Source organism: Hyposmocoma kahamanoa, unplaced genomic scaffold (assembly GCF_003589595.1).
Source record: "Hyposmocoma kahamanoa isolate Upper Pololo Valley unplaced genomic scaffold, ASM358959v1 100021, whole genome shotgun sequence".
NCBI classification, from domain to species: domain Eukaryota; kingdom Metazoa; phylum Arthropoda; class Insecta; order Lepidoptera; family Cosmopterigidae; genus Hyposmocoma; species Hyposmocoma kahamanoa.
This window is the reverse complement of record NW_020653200.1, coordinates 9114932-9134199: the sequence shown is the minus strand read 5'-3', so window position 1 is coordinate 9134199 and position 19268 is coordinate 9114932. Positions and strand designations below refer to the sequence as shown.

The following is a 19268-nucleotide window of genomic DNA, read 5'->3' as shown; positions in this document are numbered from 1 at the left end:
CCCGCGGCGTCGCCGGCAGCGGCCGCACTGCCGCCGTCGAGAGAAGAATAACACGTTGGGAACAGATAAAACAAGCTTATTTACAACCCGGCCTACCCACGCACATAACATGCCTATATAAGGGGCGCGAAATTACTTTTCATGGAATTTAAATCGAATCTACTTTCACGCTATGTGCTGAGTTTAAAATTATTTTCATTGCTATCGAATTCCAGGAATTGGAATAAGTTGGGATAAGTAAGCGTTCATTCTTACGCGGTAAGAGTTTCCAGTGACGAAGTGTAGATGGTTCCTCCAACATCGATATGTACTGGCGCGTTGAATTTGGTGGTGGGGGCGACGCGGGGAATGCCCACAATCGGTTTCTTATCCATCGAAGAGCCATCCGGCTGGGGACTGCCTGGCTTAACGGGTAGCATATTCCTATGAAACATTGAAATTATTACGCATTAAGGTAGGTACAATCGATACAATCAATTAACCCTCTGCAACACACTGATCAAAGCATAATATTAAGTAAGTACTTCTGTAAAATTCTATAACTTTAGCAATAGTCGATAATTATTTAATAAATTATAGCAAACTTGCAAGGGCACAGATATCGGATGACATTATGTAAAAATTTGACAGACGGACGTGAGAAGTAGCACGGGCGCGGGCACAGGCCGAGCACCGTGGGAGCCGATGGCGACCCACTACCACCGCTCCCACGAGTCCCACGGCACTATCTACCATCATTAACCACAGTAATATTATGGTGTTACTCGTCCAGTAATTGAGTGAAAAGTCTTTGACGTTTGTAGGCAGCATTCGCTTGTGAAAATCTGTATCAGATTAAACGCTCAATGCTCAAAACCTTTTTTGTTTAACCGACTTCAAAAAAAAGGAGGAGGTTCTCAATTCGACTGTATGTTTTTTCAAAGTATACCACAAAATTACACTTATAAACAAATAAAAAAAAACAAAACAAAATTACACTTATAAAAAAAAATAAAAAATAAAATATACACTTAGAAATTTCGATTCTTAAAAAAGAAATTTCTAATAGATGCGTAGATGCGAATAACCAAATTCCAGTATAAGCAATAGTAGTAATATAGCTTTGATATACTAACGGACATTAAAGTTTCCGCTTTTTAGTTCGCAACCCTAAAACACTGCGTTATCATGTAGGTCTATATTTTATTATTATATTATATATATATATATATAATATTTTATTTCCTGAAACTCAGTATTCAGTATTTTTAAATTCAAATAAAAAAAATATTATGTATATAAGGCATATTTTCCCTCGGTTGTCGGTTCAGTAAAGCGTTCTAACAAGTATATTAGCTCCAAACCATTTAAATTAGTAGGTAAAGATAATAAATACTAACACACAGTGTTATACAAAGAGCAGGTTTCATGACTAAAAAGAGCACGGTCACCTTTCCATGCTTTGTAAATGTCCACACTTTTTGAACGCCTGACCAAGTCCGACTTCACTTGCTTTTTATCTTTTGAATGCATCTCGAGTGACGTCACCTGCAGTTTTATCTTCGCACCTTTTCATTCAAAAAGCTAGCTCGTATCTTCTTTTACAGTTTCATAGAAATGTAAAGTCTTAAGCCTCTTTCCTGGAAAGCCTATTTATGTAATTTACGTAAACTGCCGCAGGACCAAATTAAACTACTTAATTCATCAATTTTAAAGAAATGACAAATTAATTAGTGAAGGGCGATTTGTTACATAGATAGGCATTTTGAAGAACAGTGGTGCCGTGTGCAATCTTGGTCTTGACCAGCAGGTTGCCTTTAGGATTGACACATAACACCTCCCCTGAGAATAGGTACTATTTTTCATGCATATAGAAATGTTGCTGTGCTGACTCAGAACCCCTGTGTGAATATATGTTATTGACCGTAGGCTTGTCGTAAACATGTACATACTTCTGCAAAATTTATTGTCTTTTTTCAGTTGATTCTACATGGTACAAGTAAAATGAGTTCATAAGTAGTTCAGTTAATAGTGGTAAGATAAAGCAACGATGTAGATATTTCATTTAGAGACTCTCTATACTCATTAATACGAAATCGATCTTGAGCTGGTCAGAAAACGCTTTATATCAACGTAATAAGTGCGAAATAGACGTTATACGTTTCGCTTTCGCTGGTACTGCCGATGCAAAACACACGTCTTTTTCGCTCTTAATACCATAGGTATAAGGCTGTTACTAACCGGCTTAATGTGACACCCAATCAATAGGTGTAGTGACTTCCTTGGATGGAGGATTACGCCTTCTCAGTGATCATTTGATATTGACTGCCTCGTAGTTGATTCAAGTTGATATGATAAAGTAATGTATAATCTCAAAATCACTTGAAGATTACTCCGATTACTCCGATTTTAGCTTTTAGCAATAAAAATGCAAGAAATTCATTTGACTTTTATCTAACCTACAATGACGTCGAAATTAAAGTATAACATAATTTATAAAACAAAAGACATTTAGTTGATCCGAGAAACGAGTGCACGTAAAGCATTATTTATTGTGTTCACAGAGTTTGACGTAGGTAGAGAATGTATTTAGAGTGTATGTATATTTAAAATTTGGTCACGTTAAAATATAATCTCTAAATCTAAGGGGAATTATTTCACGTCTAGTTAATAAACATTTAATGTGTAGTGTTTTTCCATATGGAATGTCCTGAAATAAATAAATAAACATGCATTGAATAGCAGTCGTTTAAGTGACGAATAATCTAAACGGTTAGTAATTTTATACTTAGTCCAAAAGGACATAAATAAAACATAAAAGGAAATAAACGAAAACAAAACTTATTTCCTTAGCTGTGATTTTATTAGGAGCGATCCCATTCTTTGCAAGTGATAAAAACTTGTAGCATATTAAATGTCAATTCATCATCGTGCATTTCTAATCTTTGGCTCATACCGCTCGTCACAAAGTGTGCGTACAGTCGGGGCTTCGTCACTCGCTCAAGATTACACGATAAGTGCCCAGTTACAGTTGAGTGCATCGACGTCGGTGCAAGCGCTGAGAGAGTGTGACACGCACTTCTGAATGGTCGTACGGCACGTTTCGTAAAAAAATCGTTGCAGTGTCGAAATGGCGTCATTATTGTTCATTGGATGAGTGTAGAAATAGGAATACTCACAATAATATATATTTTTTTCATTACCGAAAGGCGAAGAAAGGTAAGTTAATCTTGTGTTGTTATAATTTCTTTATTTTCGATTCTTTATGTCATCAATTCCTAAGAATTTAAGTTGGTTGGCTTTATTCAACGAATTATGAGATATTGAAATATTTAAAATTGTGTCTAATGTAAGAAAATACATAAGTATGTATTTTCTTACATTAGTAGTAAGTATGTATTTTATTACATCACTTACAGAAAATCTTAGAAAATAATATAATAATATAATATATAATAATAATATTTATAATATATTTTCAAAGATTTTCTGTAGGTGAGATTCAATTAAGCGGCTTTTAAATAATTTCTTTCTGTGTTCTACGATCTACTTTATTTTTATTATATCTACCCAATTTTTATTATCGGTACCTAACCTCGGTAAGGACTTTTTTATTTATGGATTTTTTTATTGCCGTGGTATATTAAATAGACGAATCTGATAACCATCATGAATACTAATACAGTTTATAATATTCATCAAGAATAGTAATAATACAACTTATTGGGTCAAAGTGCCACACAACCACATCAATAACCTGGTCTCAAACGAGAGAATTCTATGTACTGTAAACTGAGGCGTAGCTTAGGATGCATAGCGAGAGGTACCTACTTTATGAATATAAACTGGGATAATCTTCAAAACTTGGTTTATTGTACTTTTTCACATATTTTCTAACTCAGGTTACACCTCGAACCATGAAGATGTTCCATTCTTTTTATTTCATCTTTTCGAACACATTCTAAATACAAAACTATATTCACTCAGCCAGTTGTTCTACTCATAGAATAGAGCCTAGACTACAGTACTATAGTATGTGGACTAGAGTAAATAATTTCACTTCGGGGCACAACCCAAAACACCCAGACCAGAGCAAATTTAGTAAAGTTCGTTTCGAAAATTAATCCAACAGGGAATCGAACCGTCGACCTCCAATATAGAGGCAAACTTTCTTCCATCATTTACTAAATAAATAATTGTAATTTCAAAGTCTCAGCCTTTGCGCATTCGGTTCTGCGCTGCACAGTCGCACACGGCGGTCTACCTTGTAAGAGCGCGTGCTTAGGTTTCTATTTCCTCGTAGTGAGCGCTTGGTGTCATTAGTGAGATTTAGTAGGCTACCATAGCGCAGGTATTTTCGATTTTGTATGAGAGTGATGTATCTGTTACGTAGTAACTAATAAGTAGTCTATAGTACAGTTTGTATGTGTAGTATGCGTGCGTGCAGTGTGTTTGTGATGTATAGGTGCATTCAGTGGAATGCTTTACATTCATTGTTGTCGAGACAGCAAATGTATTTCAAAAACGACTAGTGCCGGTGCTTCATAGCACTGGCACTAGTAGTACTATGCTCTTAAATTTTAGATAGACCAGATCAGAAGTGTCAGCTTTTTAGACACAACCAATCTGTGTAAACCGTTTGTGGAGTTTGAAGGACACTATGGAAGGATATTATTATGTTCTATTACTCTTTGGTAGTTATATGTTACGTATCGGGTTATAATTTGATATAGATGCACTAAACATTTTCTACCTGTGTGGGCGAAGGCAGCGGTTGGCAAGGGTTAAAAGTACACTGAGGTCGAGCATAACTAGAATAGAAACTATGTTATTCATAGAGGAGGTGACAAGATTGAGAAGATTCTCGGATAATGTTTTATGCTTAGATTCTTAGTAGATATTAGATTAGATGCTTCTTCTTATTATTTGAAGGTCCTTGTTGGTGGTGTAGTTGCCAACTTTAAGTTCCTGATACGAAATCATATTATTACGACAGATAGATATGCATACCTACTACTAAAAACAGTTAGTCAAGGTACTTGTACATTTGATAATGTGTTATATATAGGAGAATTATAATTATTTGAATTTACATTACTTTTGAACAAACTGTCATTTTTTTGTTATTAGGATTGGTATTCAACTCCTCTTCCACTTAGGCCAAGGCTATTTCTGTGTTGTCTTGTTGCATTCACATGGCTCACATGTCACATATCTCATGATCCGGGAAAACATTTTGATGCCTATCATAAATTTCTTGAATCGCTGTTCACACACAGGGTATTAGCAGCCTAGCAAGGTCGTTATAAAGGGTCGTTTCATCTTTCTCATTGTGAAGTTAATTAAACAATGCTTTTGATGAAATTCCAACAGGGGTGCCGTTTGCATTTATAGTTTTAACCGTACGACTAGGAATATGATTTAAAATCCATTTTTATAAAATATTAAGGTTGGACTTATCGTAAATTGCAATCGATATAGCCTTTTGAAACTTTTCTATAATTGAAGTTAACACTGAATAGGTAGGTTTTTAAATCGACAGTATGTTTATGGGTGACATGCATTATTAACTTCAACGTTACCTAGAATGCATAATGTAGATTTACGTATAGGCCTCCATCGATTACACCGGCGTAACAGTTTATGAATGTTCAATGCTAGATTAAAAAAGGGAGACACAGACAGCCAGACGAGTAACTATACCGTAACTAATAATAAAAACGGGCTACAATTTACTGTACTGGTGTCAGTAGTTTGGATCAACACAATGGTGACAAATTATCAAATGGTGAGTATACAGATAGTTGAAGAGTAACGCCGTGTCGGTGAGGTCTATTCGAGCACAGGTTAGAACAGTCTCCGAACTGAATAAAAAAGTATGCTACCATGATAGTGGCAGTGTATGCTCGCGGCGTCATCGTTGTGTCGCGACGACGCACATTTACCTGTCTTGTTTCATTATAAGAACGCCGGCGGCTGTTTGTCTAGTCAGTACTCAGCCACAGCCCAAATACCCTCAACGTTACACTCGCTGGTTTTCATTTCAGAATTTGATACCGGCTACTCTCAGACTTGAACCATCAGACGTAATATTTAGGCCGGCTGAAAGACCTTTTCTTCAAAAACCCTTTACACTCTCTAAATGAATTTATTGACCCAAAAGTGTAACGCCATTATTTTCTTTCTTTTATTGTAAGTTTTATCGCATTGACATTACTTTTGTATATTTGTTATCAACTTTTTCTTCCGTGGATTTACCTGTATTGTCTTTCCTCCTTCATAAGAAAAAAACTGTATTTAATTTCCAAAAACCCATTTCCAATATAAATAACATTAGAAAGAATAAGTTTAGCAATTCAAAGGGGAAATGTCGCCAGCCTTCTGGGCACGATGCCCCAGGGTACGGCCCTCGAGGAAATTTTCTATTTATAAACTTTCTTACTTTTTTTATATATCTACCTGCTACTATAATATAGTATAACACTATCCTATTAATATAAATCTTATCAATAACATTAAAAATTGAATTTTAATACAACCTCACAACTAACTTCCATGTACGTATTTTGTATTTTAATTTCAATTAAGTACCTGAAACTGAAGAATCGAGTGAATAGGTATTATTTCGGTGTGCATGCTACAACGTCGGCCTCATCGTCACTTTCCATCAGGTAAGATGGAGGTGAAATACGGACTTATTTCTTTAATGAAAAAAAAAAAGATATTTTCTAATTGAATTTTCTAAAGCTTACCTACGTGTTGGCCGTTTGGTGGTAATGACTGTATTTTGTATTTTAAGTAAATGAGGTTAAATTATTTTTGTATAAGTATTTTGTGTTTTATACTCTCAATACGCGTCACGACAATATTTTGTACTTCATATTTGAAATACATACTTATAAGACAGTATTTATTCATTTTTGTTTAGAAAGAAATATAATAAACTACATAAATTAAATAAAACAATACTGTTACTTACATGAGTATTATAATGAATCATAATAAAAAGCATCAGTATACGTACACGTAAATATATACATGTAGATACACATACATAAATAAATATGTAAAAAAATAAAACAATAAGATGAGAAGATTTATGCACATTTTGGGCGGGATTTTGATGTTGACGTGTTTGGCAGAGTTCTTTTGTATTGTTTAAAGCACACGTCATCTCCCTTCACACTCGAGTTCGCGTGTACGTTTACTTCAGCAATTGTAAATAGGAAGTAGAGGCATATTATCTGAAGCTACATTATATACATATCAACAGGTATGTTCATAAAACAGCGACATATTTTGGCAGGGAGTCGATAAACTGAGTGGAGGCGTGGATGCGCCAGCGGCAAACGTGAGCTGCCTACGGCCACTATTGCAAAGCAAATTGTGATGTGAAGTCCCTTGGGCGACGTAGAAAATATTCCCAAGTCCGGTACTTGGTACTTGAATCTATCCTAAAAGCTGTGTTTGGAAAACTTTGTGGGAAAATACGTTGCGTTTAAGTTTTTGTATATTTTTTAAAATGCAGGTTTCATTAGTGTTTTATCTGTGAAACGAATATATACGATATTTGCTTACAGAATGAAATCAATAGGTGTTTCAATTGATACTGATTCAGACCAATTAAGAACACCAATGACTGGAACAATAATAAGTGTAATACAACAATAATAAAACAATAATACGTGGAATTATACCAAATTCCGTATTCACCGTTTCTGCCCACGATTATGGGCAGAAATGTATTAACACCTGGCGCTTCGTGTAAAATCCCGGGCGGGTTGACTGAGTTTTTAACCCACTGCCCATCTCTGATCACACTGCAAAAATTTTGAAGTATAGTTTCCACAAAATTTGAGGTTGTTGCTTTTGGCCAATAGTATTTTTTTAAATACTTGTTCAATTTTAATTTCAATCTTTTCTGTGTAGTTAAACACTACACACACGTACGTAAGTACGTACATCGTCGGTATAATAATAAAACGTCGTATTTTTTCAGCTTTTTTAATATTCTAAACATATTATAACATTTTGGCAGTTTAAACTTCGAATTAAGTTTTAAGTTGTATCGTTTGTGATGTTAGACTGCTCGTAGTTCTTCTATACACTTTGTATACGTACATACAATAGTTAGTTTATTCATAAAATAATATTAAGAAAAATAATAATGCACACACTCAAACGCACTAGGGAAACCCTGTATTGCGGGTGCCATGGATGCATACATAGACAACCACAAATTACAACCAAACTCACGAGATAAATAAATGTAGGCCATACAAATATTTCTCCCGGCGCGGGAATCGAACCCGGGACCTCTGCGTGGCAGTCCGCATGGTAACCGTCCGGCCACGGATGCCTGTTACTAATTTAATTTGAAAAAATAAATAGAAATCAAATAACAATTTCATATTCCACTACTAACAACATAATTTAAAATTTTCTCTCGGTTGTTTTGTTGACACTTTTTCATAATCACTCCTTGATCTCCTTGTGAAAGAGTTCGTCCAGGGAAGTACTGTCACCTTATCTCTTTCTGCCGCTAAGCAGTAATGTAAGCATTACTGCGTTCCGATTTAGAAGGGTAAGGGTGCTGGTGAAATTACAGGCACATGCGACTTGTCAGTGGCAGTGCCTCTCAGATCTTTGGGATTTAAAGCTCTGAGTGGCACTGCAACTGTTACTCACTCACTGTGTGTCACTTGATATTATAAAAAAAAACTTCTTATTGACTACACACCATTAATACATGTATCTCATATATCATGTGACGGTTTTCGCCTATGAATACGTAGCATTACGACCGGACTTGGGACTGATTTCATTTGAATCTACCCACTGGCTATGCCATTGACTGATTACAATCGTATTGTCTGACGGAACCACGTGTTGAAGCCGTTTGAATATCAAGGAACTTGGTCAACTACATACTTATATCCTTGTATAGTTTGTTAATATTGTACATTAATTATGGGTATCAAAAATGAACAGAAATGACTTTTTAAATAAAAATTGGCAATTGCAAGGTTTTTGCATGCGTACCGTTCCATATCGTATTGTTTGTTTCTTTTTTCTTTTTTTTGACAGGACGAACAAGTTGTATGCGTGAGAGCTTTAAATTGCAACACTGCCACTGCGTCCGTCAACCTGAGCTATACATATGTTGACAAGTGCCATGTTCAATTTGTTGTTTTCGAAGTAAAGATTTTTTAATGATTGGTTGGATTGACAAGTATTCATTGTTATATTACCTCCTAAACTCATTGACCTACCAACAAATGGACATTAGGTCTAATACAAAAACCATAAAAAAATGTCCGAAGTTAACCTTACAATCACGGAGAGTGTGCGATGGAATTACACGTTTTAATTCCGCCTTCACCTTTCCATCACTGGGGGACTAGGCGTAGGCTTGGGTTCCACCCCTATGTTGTGGATATTCCAAAGATTCGCACGAAGCGTTACGCTTCCACATTTATAGCGAACGGCTATGGAGTGGAATTCCTTGCCTGCAGACTTGTTCCCTGAACGTTATTAATTGGGCCTTTTCAAGGCGAGAGTGAATAGTGACATGTAACGAAATATAAAAAAACTGAAACGTTTAATTTATATTGTAACGACAAGCTAAATTACGCTTGCAACAATTTAAACGAACCAGAAACACCATATTCAGCTTCTACTGGAAGCTTAAGAAAATGCACCATATTTAGCTTCGATTGAAAATTACTGAACACAAGAGTAATGGAGCAGCCTTTATTGTAAATATCAATTAATTTTTATGTATATTATTATGTCGAATTTTGTACAAATCCACTTCAAGAAATAATAAAGAGTTGGGCAAATACATGCATACAAATATTACAAATGTGAAAATAAGCGTGTACTGTAAGAAATGTACCAATATTCTAATTAAACGTAAACTCAAATATCCGTGATTCCGAAAACCGATTTATAATAAAACCGTTACGCTTTCAAGTAATTTCGATGCTTCTCACAAAGTCAAAATTTTGCTTTGTAATATTCCTAAAAAAATACATTTGACATTATGAAAATTCGAGCTAACGTTATTTCGGGCAAATGTATTTTCTGACTTCTGGTAGGTAATTCCAAGCCGTAAAACGAGTACAAGAATATTTTGTTAGCTAATGCTAACGATTAATAAAAAGTCATTTTAACAATAAGATTAAAGTCAAAGCCACTCTATAGTTTCTTTGTTCTAAATAATTCAATCGCTTGTGGTTCGATCAATTGAAATTGACGTAATGGGTTTCTTTCCATCTTTTGCGCATGCAGTGTGTAGAAACAGGACAGTTAGCTATTTGATTATTTTGTTTGCTTTTGTAAATTACATTTATGATTAATTTATGTATAAATTAAATACTATACAACTGTACAAAATAACACTTCTAAATGATAACTATGATAAGACAAAATATTTGTTTAGTGAAAATATTATACAAAATCCTGTTTTTACACTTAACTGCAGTAATTTTTACAAGTTATTATAATTTAGTACTGCATGATTGACAACCGCACGGTCAGTCGAGCAAACGAAAACTGTTGCGCGATTGACGCTCTGTATGCGATTTTAACGCCTCTAAGTGTGGACAATTTTTAGCGCGAATGCGACGTCCGTTTGTTAGTAGGTCAATGCCTAAACTAATTATTATCAATAAATTACACTGATACTACCTAGAACTGATTGAGCCACCAATTTCTAACTTCGCGATAAACTTCAAATTCCAGTATCAGTAAACATTCATTTAAATGAAAATCGATAGACGCGGACGTCGGGTTTATCCAATATATATATGAGGCTTTTATATTTCATTGCACATCGGTTTTATTACATGGCAGTGGCCTATATTTGCCATGCAATAATATACAAGGAGTAGTAACTACCATCTTGTGGTGTTATCTTAATTAAGGAAGGTATTAGTCGAGAGCTACGATAAAATAAAAAGGCAATATCCCACGGTATTAGCGTCAATGGAAAGTAGTTAAAAGAAAGAAGATAATTCTAAAATATGTGTAATAATGTATTCGTTGAATTATGTACTTGCCGAGATCTAAAACCTGAGGCGCCCGACTGGCGGGTTTGCGCTATTGGGCTTCCCCGAGGCCATAATTACAACGACGCCCGGTTGACCGGTTTTCCACCGCGAAAGAACACCAGACTAACTAACCAATTTAATATTACATAATGAATGATATAGCAGACACTGTTTTGAAGAGAGAAGTTGACGATGCACCAAACAATAGGTAGGCAATCGAATAAAAAAACCACGTCCTTACACGCGTGAAGCGGAGCTATGATAGAATGTGTATGGACTGAGACAGGGTATTTCTAAGTGCTCTAAATATTTCGCCGATTCTATCTGCCTGTAAGTCCGTCTGTTAGATTGTCATAATTCTTTTATTCTCTCATTTATACGGCTATTTCGATGAAATTGGTGTGAGGACATTTAAATGATCCAAAAAAGATTAGTACTTCCAAAATCGTTAGAAGATCCAAAATCTTAGAACTTTCAATGAAAAATACAACAGACTCTGTAACGAGATACATAGACAAATAAAAAACAACAATCAATATAATATACAAAACAATATATTATATAACATGTATATATATTTAAATAAATTTAAATTTTATTCAGGTTTTTCGTTTCTGTTAATGTTGTCTGCGCGTTAAAACTAATGGTAAATTAGAAACAAAATATTTGAGCCAGAGAACTATGTCTAAAAAACACAAGTTCATTTAGACTATTCCAAAAGGGAAAGATCTCACAGAAAGTCAGAAATCCTAAAGGGCGCCGCGCCGCCCGCGGCGTACGCCTTTAGGCGTCTGATACCGAACGAGCTTTATTCATGCGGTAATTACGGACCCGCAATGCTGGGATCCCACTCCGGACCTACGGAATAATAGTACATTTATTTAGTATTTATTTATAAGCAGATAGGTATGCAACGCTGTTATTTAAAAATATAAAGCTGAAAATAAGACAATTTCTCTCGTTTTCATTGTTGACTACTACTGAAATATGTGACATAATGTAACTAAGTTATTGAAACTATACTTATAACAATGCTTTTAGACAGCAAGTACAAAAAAGGATGTTTTTACACTGTTAAAATAATGTCTGCCAGTACAATGAATTAATGCAAATGAGTTTAACATTTTATTGTATGTAAATATTGAGGGGCGCGGGCGTTCAAACACTCATTACATATAATGCGCCGTCGGCTGCGCTGGTGGCTACCTCAGCTTTTTATTACAGGTACAGTGCCTCTATCATGAGAATGTGGTGACAGTTATCGCTAGCGACCGCGTAAAATGTTCGTATACAAAATGTCGTTTCTTCTTGTGACCGCTAGGGGCGCTGTATAATTTGCCTTACCAAATTGTTAAGTAATTTATGCGGTCGCTAGCGACAACGGTCATAGTGAACTCGTGGGTAGGGACTGGTAGAGACACAGCTGTCCAAAATGACATTAAAATTAATAGACCAAGGACAAACCAGAATCGCCCGCGCGCGCGGTTCACTCATTTAAGTTAAAACGTAAATGCTAAATGAATAGAGCGTATTTTGCCGTGACAGTTAGACGCACGCGGTCGCTGCGCGGCGGCTACGCGGTCTCTGCGCGGCGTAAGCGCAATGAAATTCGTGTCGAATAAACGCACCCTAAGTCGTTTCGAAAAGTTTTTGATTATTCGTTCAGTTCGGTGAGTTAAATATACACTCGTAATTAATTAAACGACAAGGTCTGTTTTTGATTTAACTAAATTTCCCTACACAAAGAACTATCGGAAAAATACGTAAATTGGTAGCTTGTAAGCTACCAATTTACCAAAGCTGTCTGTAAGGTCTACTTAGATCTTTCTGTTGTAGATGTTCAACCACTACTCAGTTTATGCTATAGGTACATCAGTATGGAATTACAAAGTTATGTATGGGCAAAGCCAAGCGCACAAAGAAATCGCCTGCGGGTGCTCTCGCGGCAGCAAATGGTGCTATATGCCAGGCAATTACTGTAGAGCCTTACCCTACTTACACAAGGTGTAACAAAAATGTGCGGCAATATTTGAGCTCATGAATTTGTCATGTTAACAAACAAGTGTAGTTAAATAGAATACTACATTAGTAAAAAAAATTATGGTTTCTCATAAAAATGTGCGTAATCAATCAGACATTGAATATAACAAAATATAAACGATCACCAGTTAATCCGTACACGGGCAGTAGCGGCGTTTACCGTAAAAGCAAATATGACAGTACAGGCAGTGCCCCGTTTCGCTATATAGATCTCAAAAACCCACTACGGGCTCTACAGTGCGATTTCCAAGTGCTTTCTGTGTAGTTGCCGCCTACTGCTTTTCCATAGAGATGTATCAACAACGTACTGATAAAATTCAATGATTTACATTGAATCAATGTAGGTACTACGATACGAAGAAAAGTAGGTGATATTTTTGAGTACGGTACTATTTAGTACTGTCCATCAACGGGTTAAAATAAATAATACGGTTGCCACCTTTTTGTTACTTTTTTTACATAATATCATGTGACGGGACGAACAAGTCGTGCGTCTGATGGTAAGCTACACGCCTGTCCATAACATCCACTACGCCAATTAACAAACGGAACACGCCCCACTTTGTATTCGAAATTCGGTAGGTAGTCATTTATGTCATAATTTCCTTGAAATTTCGCAAAACACGCAAATACATTTCTAATACGTCAAGCGACTCGAACCAACTTAAATTAAAACACACTCAAATCGTACTAATACTATTTCTACAGACCAGAAAAAGGTGAAATCCTATATAAGTACAGTCATATAAATATTATATATTTTATAATCATGTTGCAAACGTGAGACGCGTGCTTATTTAAATCAACTAGTTATAATAATGTACCTGCTAAAGGATCATAGACGAGAACCACTTTATAAACACCCACCACGATGCGATGTTCGGCATAGAGACGTATGGCGGGTTTAATATGTACTACACGAAAATTGATTGTATTTTACTGGTACGTATATTTCTAACATATGTATTAACGTCTATAGACATATTTTATGACGCAGTACTATGTATGAACACTGTACATATTTTATTATAAATTCGTAACGATACTGGGGGGTTAATGGAGTCTTTAGTAGACGATTATTATTTCCAACAACTTTCCTTGTGCCTTTGGTCATTCAAAGAGGAAATTCAACTTCACACATAAATTATATAAGAAGAGTACAAAAGATTTTTGTTTTATGATAGCAAGTGACGGGACGAACAAGTCGTGCGTATGGTGGAAGCGACACATCTGACTATAGCAGTTGCAGTGCCACTCAGATCTTTAGATCGCTAAGATCTATAAGATCTAAGGGGCACTGCCACTGCGCCCGTCACCCTGAGGCATAAGTCGATAAGTCCCAGGAGTCTGTAATTTCACCAGCACCCTTACCCTTCAAACCCGGAACGTTACTGCTTAAGCGCTCACATTACTGCTTGGCGGCAGAAATATGTTAGGTGGTAGTACCTCTTTGGGCGAACTCTCCACAAGGAGCTCAACTGCTTATAAAATGAATATAAATAAGCATAAATTGACAAATCCATAGTTATTTGCCTGCACCATAATTTGAATCTTGATTATTTTACATAGTTGATTATATAGTTATTGTTAAATGTACAATAACTATATAATAAACTATGTAAATGTAAAATAACTGTGTAAATGTAAAATAACAATTTTTTGTAGTGTCAAATTTCTACAGACATAATTTTTTATAAAACGTTTTGTAGTCAAATAACATTGCTGACAATATTGACTAAGAATTGTTATTGTTTGTACATTGAAGAGCACACACCGTTAATCAATTTCTTAAAAGAAATGTGATTTCACAACGTTTTAGAACATTCATTACTTATCGAGGCATAGATACCTACTACATTATAGCGGGCACTGCACACAATAGAGCGGTGCATCTTACTGCAAAATTATTCAAGCAGGTAAACTGTGTTTTTCTGATTGATGCCGTCATTAGAAGCAAATTTTATTAATATCTGCTTTGGAATATGTATTTTTTATGAAAAACGTCGTTTTGAAAGATTTACAAAGCTTGTAGTGTCTAGTAGATAGTCAGATACGTAGTGGCCTTTTTTTAATGACAATTTACTTGAAAGTTTTCATAAATGATGGAACACTACACACTAGAGCAGTGTGTAGTGTTCCATCATTTATATGCAAGCCTGGGTAAAAATATAAAGTTAAAACTACCTAAATCAAAGATATTGTCCAGTGTAAGGTATGGTACAATTTGTATTACTGTGTAAGAATGGTCTGCGGCGTTAGTGCACAATGTAGGGCCGCAGGCGTCACCGCCAGAGCTGCGGGCGCCCTTTCCGTTTTATCAATAGTTTATGATTGCGCCTCAGGCAATCCGAAATCTAAGGCCGAGGCTTCACCAACACTCCACCCTGATCAGGCGAATATAATACAATATGTACTTGAATACCCTTTGATACAGGAATTATGTAAATAATCAAAAATAAAAATAATATTTTTTTATCTGTAATATCAAGTGACGGGACGAACAAGTCGTGGTAAGCTACACGCCGTCCATAGCAGTTGCAGTGCTAATCAGAGCTTCAAATCGCAAAGATTTGATGGGAACTGCCACTGTGCCCGTCACCCTGTGACGTAATTGACAAGTCTCATCACCTGAGACCTTAGAGGATGGAAAAAAAATAAAAGAAAGGAGCTGCCGTAACTACGGAAAGAACGTGCATACCTAAACAAAAATTGAACGAACAAATGGCGGATTTCTTTAGTGTCGTACCATAATCTATCGATAAATCATTATCGACATGCAAACATTGAATTAAAGTTAATCTATATTCCATTTGGAAATATTTCAGGTTATATGTGACTAGGTGACTGCCTCCGTGGCCGAACGGTTACCATGCCGGACTGCCACGCAGAGGTCCCAGGTTCGATTCCCGGACCGGGAGAAATATTTATATGGCCTACATTTATTTCTCTCGTGAGTTTGGGTGTAATTTGTGGTTGTCTATGTGTGTGTCCATAGCACCCGCGACCCAGGGCTTCCCTAGTGCGGGGATATGTTGAGTGTGTGCGTTATTATTAAAAAAAAATAAAAAAAAATATGGGAATACCCGGGATTGTCACATGAAATTTTGAATTTATTGTTTTGCGTTTACAAATACTCAAATATTACGAAAAGTGAATTTGCACAGAAAAAATTAATATTTGTAATTTGAGAGTATATAAGAAAGAGAAAACTTTGAAATATAAATCCTATACATTTCCAACCTCAAGATTCATATTTTCATAGAGAAATTTTTAAACTAATTGCAAATAGTGTAAGCTTTTTGTATTTATCCATTGGTATAGAATTAATATCAGTGACTGATTTAAGTGAATCTTTAATACTTCCATTTAATTTTGGAAATAAATGAAAGTAGTAATATTATCAATAATAATATTATTATCGTACGTTTATTTGCTTAAAACTTGGTATAACAGGAGATGTAACAACAGACAGTGTTAGTATAAACATGTTTCTCATATATTAAGTAGCATGCAAATGCCGAGCGCCTTTGATTTGTGCAGAAAAATCGACACTTCTCACACGTCACGTCACCGTTAGACCAACATGGCCATTGTAAAGCTGGCTTTATAAAATAAGAATTTTTAGTAGTTAGTTTTTAGTGTCAGTGGGAAAAAATCGGAAACGAGTGGATAATTTCATTTTCAGGAACTGAGAATGCCCAGTAAATGAGTCTTGTTTAATCTAAATTAAATATAAAATTATTTACCAATAAACCTAATGATGGAATTTCATTATCATGTAATCTTAGTTACATACAAAGTTACGTTAAAATTTGACTCTTCAAAATGAAGCGAATAAATGAAGATGGTCTTAGATTCAATGTTTATATTCGGCACTATTTTACGGCGGTATAATTTCCAACCATTCTTTTTTCTTTTTTCATTTGTAGGTGAACTTGAAATAGTAAAAATAATAATAATAAAATAATAAAAACCTCGTAGTGAATTATTTTAATAATAGAATATCGATAGTATGTACGCTTCCCAGAAAAACACTATCTCAAAATAATCGTTAACAACAATCATCAAAATATACAAACAAACAGGCAATCTAAAGAAACCAAAGCAAAATATGGCAAGAATTATGAATAAACTACTTAAATATGTCTGATTAGATGAGATATATGGGCTTTTGTGTGATTTATAGACAAAAAATAACATGTGCCTGTACAAAGTTACATTCGGTCGATCTTCGCTTTTTCAAATGCCACATCGAGTAATGCTGCAGCGACGAATTTTCATTAATACTTAATTGTTCTCACTATCAATATTTTTGTTCATTTTATTACAATACATGCGAATAAATCAATAAAACACTTGGAAAACATTTGTTTTGACATTTGATGTACTTCCGTTTGACAACCGTATGATGTACCTAATATACTGCGAAATGGACACGTTTGGTATTTAAGATGACGTTACGTATTTTCGATTCCCGTGTTTGACACAGACCAATGTAATGCTATCTCTTTTGGCTTAAGATGGAACTCAATAATTAAACAAAAACAATAATATGTTTATGTTTTCAACGTCGAAATGCATCATACACGTACAACGTATCATTAATAAACAATTAAATTGGAAATCTCACATCTAAAACGTTTGTGAAAGAATCAACAAATTTGCCTTCGCCTTGAAATGTTTGCGTAATATAATAAATATGTCAACCATCTTAACAGTTTATCACGCATATGTAGTCTCGACCCTACGTTATGGACTTCTTATCTGGGGAAATGGTACGAATATAAACAGAGTGTTATTAGCACAAAAAAAAATGTATACGTGCAATTACAGGCAGGACTCCGCTTGAATCCTGTAAACCTATATTTAAAGATCTTGGTTTATTACCCCTGCCTGCCTTATATATTTATGAAGCCAGCATTTTTGTGAAAAATAATTTACATTTGTTTATTAAGAGTGTTGACGTGAACCATCGAAAGTATAGAAATCCCAATAGACTATTTTATTTTGACGTACCTAAGGTAGAAAAATATAAAAAATATAAAATTGTTTGTGTATGTGTGTCAGAATTTACAATAGATTACCAAATGACATTAAACACTTGCCCATTACATTATTTAAGACTAAATTATATGAATTGTTAAAGAATAAAGTATATTACAGTATTAGGGAATTTCTACAATAATTTTTACGTAAAAGAATTTAAATTAATCATATATAACTTAATGTAAATGTAACCTTGTGACGACCTATTTGTCATTTATTTTGCATGCCTAAATTATCTTCGGGCGAAACATGCTTGAACTTATATATTACTGTGTTATCATGACCACCATGTTTTATGCAAATAAACGATTTGATTTGAAAACGTCTGATTTATATACGAGTATGTCAACATAACATGTCCTTTAGTTTCCATAGTCAAAGCCTGAGACCCTTACCCTTCAAAACCGGTACACAGTAATGCTGATAAAAGTGCTTGGCGGCAGAAATAGATAAGGTGGCAGTACTTGCCTGGATGAACTCTTGCACGATTAGTTCAATTGCTACTAAAATTAAAAAGTATTGCTTTTATTTACGACAGAACCCGTTTTAAGGTTAGCATTTTCATTTAGCTCTTTACATTGGATCACACTTAATTGTTCACAATCTCACCTAAAAAGTGAAGAGAATTTTGAAGATATAGGCATTATGATAAAGACCCGAATGGTATACCCACTTTCGTCTATAAGATGCTTGTTCATACTGACTTCACATATTCAAGAAAAACAGAACCCGGCAAAGAATACCACTCCTTAGCAGTTAGTATAATGATCGTTTAAGTAAAATGCTTCGTGCGAATTACAGTGAAAATTGCCGCATCTGGTTGAAAATGGTAGACGGGATTAAATCATGTAGTACATGCGACATGCGCCCCGATTTGTATGCTCAATCCCGATTTGTACAAAATGAGGTTTTTCGCTTTAGTCCATAGCATCCAAATGATAGCGAGCAACAAAGGGAATAACAGTACTCCATACAAAAGCTTGAGAGACTGTTGTTATGTCTCTGTTTAAGAAGTCTTAATTTAGGAAAGATGAAAAGGGTCTTGGTTGCAGTTTTGGTAATAGACTCACTGAGGTGGCAGAAATTCAGTATCGCAGTAAGGGCACAAATCGTGGGGAGAAAGGTACAGATACATTTCGGAAAGTCGGG

General features: G+C 35.2%; 1 protein-coding gene across 1 annotated transcript in view; it reads right to left on the bottom strand.

Annotated features, from left to right (window-relative positions):
- LOC113227761 (BTB/POZ domain-containing protein KCTD1) overlaps window positions 1–19268 on the bottom strand; it is a 28723-nt gene that overhangs the window by 6106 nt on the left and 3349 nt on the right. Inside the window, exon 2 of the mRNA XM_026460761.1 lies at window positions 256–423. Coding sequence (XP_026316546.1) covers window positions 256–419 — 164 coding nt within the window. The 5' untranslated portion in view covers window positions 420–423. The remainder of the gene's footprint in view (window positions 1–255; window positions 424–19268) is intronic.